The sequence below is a fragment of the Gordionus sp. m RMFG-2023 genome, chromosome 5 (assembly GCF_954871325.1).
Source record: "Gordionus sp. m RMFG-2023 chromosome 5, tfGorSpeb1-WG-v2, whole genome shotgun sequence".
Taxonomy (NCBI): Eukaryota; Metazoa; Nematomorpha; class Gordioida; order Chordodea; family Parachordodidae; genus Gordionus; species Gordionus sp. m RMFG-2023.
In genome coordinates this window covers 8,797,498-8,808,887 of record NC_088779.1, presented here as the reverse complement: position 1 = coordinate 8,808,887, position 11,390 = coordinate 8,797,498, and the positions used below count along the sequence as shown (strand labels likewise).

At 26.9% G+C, this 11,390-nt stretch overlaps 2 protein-coding genes across 2 annotated transcripts; both read right to left on the bottom strand.

Annotated features, from left to right (window-relative positions):
- Nucleotides 1–4,187: 4,187 nt before the first annotated feature.
- Nucleotides 4,188–5,722, bottom strand: LOC135930134 (putative 3-methyladenine DNA glycosylase). The gene is made up of 3 exons (XM_065466920.1): nt 5,666–5,722; nt 4,872–5,148; nt 4,188–4,828 (listed from the first exon to the last, which is right to left on the bottom strand). Exons 1-3 carry the CDS (start codon nt 5,720–5,722, stop codon nt 4,482–4,484), a joined length of 681 nt encoding a protein of 226 aa, XP_065322992.1. The 3' UTR covers nt 4,188–4,481.
- Nucleotides 5,723–7,876: 2,154 nt separating this feature from the next.
- LOC135930133 (TBC1 domain family member 5 homolog A-like) lies at nt 7,877–8,398 on the bottom strand. Its single transcript, XM_065466919.1, has one exon. The coding sequence runs from the start codon at nt 8,396–8,398 to the stop codon at nt 7,877–7,879; it is 522 nt and encodes a 173-aa protein (XP_065322991.1).
- Between the last annotated feature and the right edge of the window lie 2,992 nt (nt 8,399–11,390).

The window sequence follows — 11,390 nt, the reverse complement described above, 5'->3', positions numbered from 1 at the left end:
TTTTAAAATTATTTATATAATATGTAATGTATATTTACAATATTATGGTTTAAAAGGGAAATGTATAAAATAACCCATAATAAAATATTAATGTCAAGTTTTGGGATTTAGATCTTTTAATTATATTGGAATAATTGTCATCAATAAATCAATTATTTTTCTCTATTCTAAGTATATACTTTCAACTTCAAGTGGCGATGAGTAATAATAGACCTGGACGAATCGTTTTTGATTTTCGGTGTAACACTGTAAATGGATTGCCGTATGAAATGTTCTCTGTTAGTCTTAATCTCATGATTTTTTTTAAATATAAATCACAAATTTTAGAGAGTTGAGTGAAATCAACTTGCTTCCGCTAATGATAATGGAAGTGACGCCATTAATTAATATTTTCTATAAATTCTTTTTATTCCAATTTACATATATTATAAAATAAATTATTTTATTTGAATGAATTACTTAATGTAAACCAAATAACCTAGTAGTTTACAGATTAGATTTTCTTGTAATTGGGATAGTGCACCTTCCCCCCCCCTCTCAATAAAATAAAGGCATTAGGATAACAACCATATAAGAAAAATTTTGTAGTCCAGGGACTAATATATTTTAATTGTCTAAAATGGGTTTGATAGTGTTTTTCCCCTTTTTATACTTATGGCCTCCTTGAACATAAAAGGTTCTTAAAAATTTTTAGCATTAATTATGAATCAAATATAAAATAAAGGAAAATTAATGCGCATTTTTTTTTCGTTTTTAATCAGGATGTATTGATTATTTGATGGTCTATGGGCATATTTTGTATTAAAAAATCCCCCTCCCCCTTAAGCAATACATTAGAGGTCTGGCTTACCCCATTTAGAATTTAACTTTCGCCTGTTCTGGCCTAATTTATACCCAGCCTAGCCCATTTCTAATTTACCAAAGTTGCCCAGCCCTGTTTTCTTAAATATAAGTGACGCAAAATATGTTCTTGAGCACAACGATAATTTATAATATTGAGGAGTGTTTAAAATAAAACACGACACTTGATGGATGGATTATAACTTCTATCAAATATAAGAATTAATCAATAATCCAGCCAGAGTTGTTAAAGTAGCGCGCTACTGTAGCACACTATCTTTTTTTGGTAGCGATAGCTTATAACGCTTTATTTCAATTATTAATTTTTTAGCGCTCTACTTAGCTACTTTTTAAAAATATAATGAATTAACTATAAACTTGAAAATTAAAATATAATATAATTAAAATTTTTATTATTTAATTTTGTAATTGAAATTTATATTTTCAATTTGTATTATAAACCTAAAACATCTGGTGTAAATTATTTAAAATGTCATCGCAAATAGATATCCAAATCTATGTGAATCAGACAATGATGATATTAATGAAATGGAAGTACCCTGGAAGAAAATGTTCCTAATAACAATAATACACATTTTCCATTTCCAAAATTTAATATTTTCAAATTTATGTAAAAACAAAAGGTGGCTACAAATTTATTTGTTTAAAATGTAAAAAATATATCCTCAAATAAATAGTAGCTAACCTCAAAACACCTAAAGGTAATTGTCATTTTTAAATTCTAATAGTATTTATATTATAAGAATGTTCATGCCAACAGTTTTAAAGATAGAAAAACATAGTAATAATTTTAGTATAGTGGAGACTACATCCAAAAAGACCAATTCAATTCAAGATAAATAGATTAATAATATTGCACATGTCAATATTTCTCAGATACTGGCTGATAAAAGTCATTGTCGATTTTATAATTGATACAACATAGCCAACGTCCTTGGTTGAAAATCAATTTTATGTCACCAGCCACTAATGATTAAGATAGTAGATAACTTTGAAGTGATGAAAGATGCTCTAATAGCAGAGTTGTCAGAGATATCCTATATATGTACCACCATAGATATTTGGAAACAAGGTAAAAACTTATTTATATTTATAAATTGATCAATATTAATATTTTTAGAGCTTATTTGAGAATGGCCATTAGATAGACCCTAAGACTTTAAAAAGAAGATCTGTAGCATTGGCCCTCAAAAGGATAATAGGATGCCAGACATACGATGTACTTACAAATAAAATTTATGATTCATCCCAATTTTAAACTAAATTGGTGGCCATATATCAATTCCGATGATGGTAAAGATCAACGTGATAGGCTCATGGTAAAGCTGAATAGTCTCATAACAATCATAAAAACATTTTTAACAATTTTTTTGAAATAAAGGATATTAATATAATAGAAACTAGACGCGTTTTATTTTTCTTATATTAAAAAAATATATATAAAATTAAATAAAGGGATAGATAGAGCTCATCTATAATGGGTCGTTACAGTTCATGGCCACATGTCCCGGTTTGTTACACTTAAAACACGACTTTAAAATACGAAGAGTATCTAACTGTTAAAAATTCAGACAGGAATAGATCCCATATAAGAAAACAACTATTAAAATAGAAACTACTAGTTTCAATTAGTGAATGTTTTTTAGAAAAAACCCAATAGAATATGGAATATTTATTAGAGATCAAGAAGAGAGAAAAGAAGATTTGAGAGATTATTTAGTTAGTTATACTTTCTGATTGTCGCTCTAGACTTGGGAATGATAGTATAGAAATGATTTTATTATTAAAATGCAATAAAATAAATAAAAAATGAATATTACCATAAATAGCTATTTTATTACATAAATTATAGTCATTTTACATAAAAAAAATTTATAATCATAACTAACTATATTTAAATATTTATAAATGTTGAATTTTATGTATTATTATACTATACATTTACATTTTAAGCAAAAAATAAAATAAATTTTTTTACAAAAAGTAGTCAAAACTACTTTTAAAAAATAGTGGCTAATAGCGCGCTATTTTATTTTGATGAGAGCGATAGCATTAGTGTGCTACTTTTTTTGACAAATAGCGATAGCAGTAGCGCTACTTTTAAATGTAGGGTTTAATAACTCTGAATCCAGCCTAATAAATTATTTATGCCCCATGTTAATTTTTTTCAGACATTATCTGGCCCAAGCTGCAGACCTCTACAATACATTGCTGTTTACGTTTAATTATGCTGATTTACTAGTAATAAAGGGACCTATTTTATTCAAAAAAATTTTTATAAATCAAAATTTTGATAAATAAATATTGGTATTTGCTTAAAGTCAGTTACAATTTTAGAATCAAAACCAGGAATTTGAATATTTGTTTAGAGATAAGTAAAATATTTTTTAGCATTGGCTATTAATGTTGTTGAAAAGTCGAGTTTTACAGCTCTGGGTTGGAGTTGTAAAATACAATTTAAATTGAGATGCTCAATGAGTCGGTTTCAAAGTTGGATTGAGTCCATATCAAAGTGGCTAGATGAATAGGCTCAAATTTATTTTGAATGGTCAGCTATTACCATTTACTATATAAGGAAAATATTTTAACCACTTTGGTTTAAGCCAAATAAAATATTTTTAAATTTGAAATTCCATGATTTGTGTGTATTTATGTAAGATGATGCTATTTATCTACTACCCAAATACTCATCAAGCCAACTATGAAGTCAAGCCAGCTTAAAAAGTTACCTCGTGTGGCATCTTTTGAAGTGAGATTTATGACTTAAAGCTAAAATAGAATTAGATCAAGTCCACTCAGTTTAGCTGTTCAATAACACTGCTATCTAGCCCACATCTGGTGGCAATTTATTTTAGATCTAGGCCTAGACTCAAATTTTTTTTAAATATATAGGAAATCTTAAATTCAAAATTTATTTTATTCTCTATTTAATGTTATGCATTAAATTTAAATAATATTATTCTATGGTACAAAATATTATAAGAAAATGAATAGTAAATATTTGATAGACTGGCCCTACAGAATCTAATTTATATCTACTCAATATTTACCTGAAATTATTCCTATAGAATAAATAATGAGACAAAATAATAAATTTTATTTTTATAAAATAATTATTTCAATAATTATAAACAAATTAAGGAAACTAAATATAAAATAGGTCATGCAAAATAATTTTATTACTTTATAAAATTGATTTTAAATAAGATGTTTTTATATTTTTTGATTTTCTTTAGCAATAATCATATATATGTATACTTATTAAAGGTTTGTACATGTCAGTCCCCATTCCGTAAACTATTTTATACAAATTTTCCAGCCCAGGATAATTTTTTATAAAGGAAAACAACATAAATTTGCCTAATTATCAGCTTTAAAAACATTCAAAACTTTGGAGGCCCATAAAAATATTTTGCAAAATTTGTCTGTCTTGGCTCAAATCTTTTACCCAGTCAATGGGCTGGGCTACAAATGATATATATATACCATTAATAAGTTAATATATTGAATAATATGAAATCAATTTTCAAAATAAGATAAATTATAATGTAAACAATTTATAAGTTTAATTATTTTATTGAGGATTACTGATAAAATAAATTAACAATATATAAAAAAAATTAATTTACACTTATATTTTTATTCCCTTTTATATAAAATCGCAATAGTTTATTTGCCCATTCTTCTGCATAGGTTATTCCAATTCTTGTTCTACAAACAATGTCTTCATTCTTTATGATAATATGATTGTCTTCTATCCATATTTTATCAGAAAATATCAAATTTTCTTTATTAATGCCTTCTTTTTCAATATACATTGCTTGACATAATTTAGAGGGCCCATTACTTATATGAATCTGTTTAGTTATTTTCTTTCTTCCTTTTTTCATTTTAGATCTTAATTCTAGTTGGTAATCTATACATTCAAGTGGTTCTAATGCTCTTATTAAAATTGCTGCTCCTTTTTCTGGTGTTTATTTTATAAATTTATTTACAAATATATAAATTACCAATAGATGATATGTTAAGACAATAATATACTCCATATATTTGATAAACATAGCACGTTCCGGGGGACATAAACATTGGCTCATTTCTTAAGGTTAACTTGTTTTTATATGAATGAGAAGCTTTATCAATGATTCCAAGATATGCTTCAGTTTCAACAATTTTACCGCTAATTCTTAAACCATCTATGTTACGCACTAATGTTTTTCCTAAAAGAGATTTAGCAAGATCTATACAAGGTTTTTTATAAAAATCACAATCGAGACGAAGAATTTTAAACTAAAATATTATCAAAGTTGTTTATCAATAAATATTAGACAGATATAAATCAAGATGACAGGTAGGAAATTTTATTTAAAAAAATAATTATTGGCAGATGCTTCTGCGGCGTCACTAGGCTTTACAGTTTGCCAAGGTTTAATAGGGGCAAAATATCTAAAAATGCTTTGGAATTATATTGCATTTAAATTATATGCTTCAAGGTTCATTTTCTAATTGAGTTATATTTCCAGAATTCTGACTGAGATTCAACTACCAATTGCCCTCACTAGTGCAGCTGTTATATATCAATAACGGTGGTGTTGTATGGACAAGAAAAAATGTTTTATTTATTATAAATATATCTAAAACTAAAAATAAATATAAAATAAGGTGATATATATATATATATGTATTATAAAAAAAACAATTTAAACAAAATACATGGTTAAGGGCTAACATGTTTAAAATAAAAGCAATTTAAGTTAAACAAATTAAAAAGTCTATCTCGATTAACATTCCCCTTCTTCTGAAAAACCTTCCCATAATCCATCTGAGCTGTCATAGAAACCTTGTCGTCCAAATGATTTATCATTTTGATTGTCAAGTTGTTGCATAAGTCATCTTAATCGTTGGCTTGTTTAATCGTAAGCTTGATATCCTTATCGTAAGTTATAAATCGTGATTTTATCATGTAGCTTGCTTATAGTACTCAGTGGTTATTATTATCAATTTTTCAAAATTGTATCAAATAGGATGTTGGAATATATGAATAATCAGAGAATTGATCAAATTTGGATGTTAGAATAATAAAAGGATGATAACTCAACAAGATTGTTTTTATATGATATTTTTAGTGTTCTTATTTTATTTTATTTTTTTTTTCGTTTTAGTATATAATTTATTTTTACATATTTTAATATTTTAAGTTATATAAACTTTTGATAAACAGGTTTTTGTCTACTTCGTATCGGTCTAGGAGTCGGTGTTACAATATTTTTATCATTAGTTTTAATATTTTTGTCCACACTTCCGTCCTTCTTAAGAGAGTCATGGTATGCAATGTTATAGCATTTTCTCTTTCTTAATTGATCCAGGTATTTCCTTGTAATACCTTTTTCTGTATAAACTTGGAACATAGTGTCATTTTCCTTCAAATTGATTGTCCCTTTGCCCGATGTGTCATTCCTTTGTATATACCAAACAAAATCGCCTACGTTAAAGGTTCTATTTCGTGGTAAAGTAACGTTTATTTTGTTCTCCTTCTCCTCCAACGGTTTTAATAAGTCCCATTTAACTTTGTTGACGATTTTATATAGAAGATCGGCTATTTCTGCAAAATTGTTCAAAAAGCCATTCCCAGAAATGTTGATAATTCAGCAGCTGATTTTGGTTCTGGCATATTAATTACTGCTTCAATTTTGTCGTGATTAGCATGAATCCCCTTGGAGTCAATATCATGACCCAGGAACCTCACTTTGTTTTTAAAAAACAAACTTTTGGCGAAGTTAGGTACTAACTTGTACGATAATATTCTCTCAAACACCTTTTTGATGTTGTTTAAATGTGCTTCATCGTTATATAATGTATTAATAAGTCATCAATATAAAATATAACATCTTTCATATCACCAAAAATCTGATCCATGATTTGTTGGAATATGGCAGATGAAGTTTTCAACCCAATAGGAATTCTGATAAATTGGTAGTATCCCTTATGTGTGGATATAGTCAAAAATCTTCTGCTATTTTCATCTATCGGAACTTGTAGAAAAACATTTTTGAAATCGATTTTGGTTAATTTTTTTTCTTCTGAAAGTTTAGCTATAAGATCATTTATACGTGGAAGTGGGTATCTAAAGTCTTCGAGAGTTGGGTTAATAGTGTCTATATAATCTGCGCAAAGCCTTATGCTCCCATCATTTTTGTATACAGCGGTTATAGGACTCGCCCATCGCACATTACTTACAGGCTCAATAATTTTTTCGTGTATCCATCTATTCAGTTCTTCGCCTACAAGATCAATCTTTGAATACGGTATACGTCTTGGTGGTATTATTTTAGGTTGGGCGTCACATCTTAAATGTAATTTGACATTTACTTTGTTAATTGGTTCTCTAGTCAATTTGGATTCACAATCTTTAATAAGTTTATTTATTTCGTCTTTATAATTGGTGTCGACATTTCCTATGAATTTATTTAAAATATTTTTAAAGGCATTGATCCATATTCTTCCTAATAACGCGTTCTTTCTCGACTCTACAACTAGTGCTAATAAATATTTAATGATTCATTCATAACTTACTTTAACTTGAGTTGTCCCAATGATTTTAATCAAGTTTCCGTCGTAGGCTGTAAGCCGCAAACTGGATTTCTTCATTTCTCTTATGCCAATTTTTTTAGCCATATCATGAGGTATGATGGTATACTTTGATCCAGTGTCAACCTGCAGAGTTGTAGTAACATTATTTGATTTCAAAGTAGTCATAAAAGCACTGTCATCACCTTTGTCTGTATTTTCAGCCAGGTTGTTGACATTGAAATCATTCTCATTATTGTTTTTGGCAGTGCCAACTTTATTTTCCCCAACCTCTTCAATGTTCATATTACAATTATTGCTATCGTAGAAGTTTTGATTATCATACTGGGTTTGTTTTCTTTGATTAAAATCCTACCACCAATTACGATCGTCATATTCGATTTGTTTTTTTTGGTTATCATTATTATGCCACCTGTTGTTTCCTTCATAATTATTTGAATTGAGATCGGTAATTATTATGATTTTGATCATCACATTGAATCTGTCTCCTCTGATTATAATTAAACCAGGCGTTGTTCCTACCATAGTTGTTGTTATAAGATTGATAATTATTATTATGAAAGTTTCTGTTGCTATTGTTATACCGATAATTGTAATTTTGATAGTTACTATCATTATACTGATTATTTCTATAGTTATTATTATTATAATTGTTATTGTTTCTAACGTTAGTAAAATTCCTATTCCTGTTGTCGTTATCATCACTAAAATTGTTATCACCATAATTTCTATTCCTACTGTCAAAATTTTGCCTCGAATAATAATTAGGTCTATTATAGTTACTATTAATCTCATTCCTATTAGAAGTACTTTGGATATCTAAATTCTTATCACTATTTCTATTATTGTCATTATTTTTATTAAATTTTTTATCCCTACTAAAAACATAATTAACATTGTCACTTTCTGATTTAATGTTAATAATATCTAATTTTCTTCCTATTTCAATCATTTCGTCTAATGTGTAGTTAATATTTTTATTTAATTTATTTTTTATATTGTCATTTAAACTAAATGTTCTCAATTTTTCTTTTATGCCATCATCATTAATAAAATTAAAGGGTTTACTTAACTTAGACAGTTTAAAAAACCAATTCAAAAAAGATTCCTTAACACCTTGTGAAGCAAGGTTAAACTTCCCAGTCAATATCCAAACATCTTGACTAAGTAATAAAAATTTTAATTTTTTAATAATAATTTTATAATCTTTGATATCTTCCTTAGTACATAATCACTTAATTTTATCGTATAGGTCATCAGATAAATTCCTCATCAATGTTTCAATTTTTACTCGGATAAAATTGTTTGAGAGAAATAATCGTCAAGTCTCTCCAAATAAGTTTCCGTCAAGCACCCCTCCAATTTTGGGAACTTAACTCCCTGTTGGACAATATGCTAATTTTATCATCCATAATGTAGATTTTTATTTTAAAACTTTATTTAAATTAGCAAAAATAAATATTGTCACTATTATATATTCAATTTTTTATATCGAATAATTTTTATAATTTATTACATAATTCATATGATATTTTTATATATCATTGTGCGTGAGTTACCATACAGAGCGGGGCACCATGTTATATATCAATAACGGTGGTGTTGTATGGACAAGAAAAAATGTTGTAATATTTAGTAAATAATGTATTACTTTGACAATTGGTTTTAATATGGCCTCCTACAGTTGCATTAATTTTGAAAAAAATTTCCCAAGCCTAGAGATATTAAATTTATAATTTGAGAAATCTCGGATTTAGCAATTAATCTATGAGTTAACTCCTAATTTGTAATATTTAGGGTTTTAATATGGCCTCCTACAGTTGCATAGAAAACTTAAGTAAATTTATAATTAATGAATGAGAAATCTCTGATTTACCAATTAATCTATGAGTTAACTCCTAATTTGTAATATTTAGGGTTTTAATATGGCCTCCTACAGTGGCATAGAAAACTTAAGTTATAGGATCATCTGTTTGTATAAAATAAATAAATAAAATCAACAAATAAAAAAAATAAAAATATGTACCCATGACATGACGTAACGATGACATGACGTAACAATGACATGACGTAGCGATGACATGACGTAGCGATGACATGACGTAGCGATGACATGACGTAGCGATGACATGACGACACGATGACGTAGTGAGGACATCGGAAAATTATAATTTAGATATCTAAAACTAAAAATGATACTAAAAATATATATAAAATAAGGTATATATATATATATATGTGTATTATAAAAAAACAATTTAAACGAAATACATGGTTAAAGGCTAACATGTTTAAAATAAAAGCAATTTTAGTTGAACAAATTTAAAAAGTCAATCTCGATTAACAGCAGCCAATCAGGCTTACCCATGCAACTATTACATTTACATAGCACTAAATTAAATGTTTGATTTAACAATAGGAACCTTTGCCTCTAATCAAATTTTTTAGGAAAGAAAATTAACTTTTATTTTTATATAATTATTTTTACTATTCCAATTTAACTTATCGTAGATACTATGTCGTCAGTCTACAATTGGAGTGCTCCATTTGCAAAATTGTTAAAAATGGGGAAAACGATATTAAAGTTTAGATGAATTTAGGAAAAACTTATTGATTAATGTAAGTAAAAAAACTGATAGGTAATTTATATTACTATTTCCAAATAATAGCCTGAAGAAAATTTTGCCCAAAAATTATATGGGAAAAATTTATTTGATAAAATCAATATGCGCGAGGAACAAAATAATCACTTCACTTTACGAATATTTTTATGTTCATTTCAATTTTATTTTGATAATTTATTAAATAAAAGCAAAATAAACAGAGTTAACTACTATAAATCAAAAAATTATGTAATATAAACTCACAATCTTCACTTGATTCTAATTTATTCATAAATAAATTAGCTGAATATAAATTTATGCCAATATTTAACTGATAATTTTTTCCATACATATTTTATAATAATTTTTTATAAAATTTAAAAAAAGAGGCCCAACGGGTGCTCATAAAATATGATAATATCATAGATAATACATATATGTATAGTTAAAAATAGCTAAAATTGACAGTGCTCTAACGTGGCCAAGATTAATATTTATGAATCTAGTTTTTATTTATATATTTCGTAGAAATTAATCAATAATTCGCTCTCAAATCAAAAACCTCAAGTGGAGCACTCCATTTCTAGACCGACGATATGTATGTTGTAATTTTTACAGGCATCAAGAACTATCTGGTATCATCGGAGGTAAATGAGGTCTGTAAATTGCAAAATTCTCATATCCGACTCGGTTAAAACTCAATTATTTCAGGGCCAGAAAATTTATTACCAACCCTGTTCGGTTTTATTATTTTATGTTACCTGATGTCCGACCCGGTTTTTATATTTTTTTAAATATGTCTAAACCAAGAATATGTCTCTGGACACCAAAATGAACAAATAATTATGATCTTTGTTAAATTGAAAACACTATATTTTCTGGATTATCACTTCCACAAAATTACAGAATTTACCAAATATATATATATAAATTTGCAAAATTTTTCCCCGCCATTAAAATATTTTTAAGTAATATCTAAAAATTTGGTTTTTTAAAAATATTCAGGGTGTTCAAATAAAATATGTTTAACTGTTTTTTGTAATGTTAAGCATCACTATAGGTAATATTTTAATATATTTCATACTAAGAAAGCTAATTATAATATCATTTGAGTGCATTGATAATCTGTTTACATTGACATTTGGAAAAAACCTCATCGTGTGCGAAATACATAGCGCTTTTTTGGTTAGGCTTTTATTCATATACTTTATTTTGTTTTGAATATGGACCCCCATTTATTTTATATAAGGCATAATTCTAATATGGCCTTAAATTAAATAAATAATATATAAAACTATAACTATATATTCTTATAATTATAATTATATATATTACATTTAA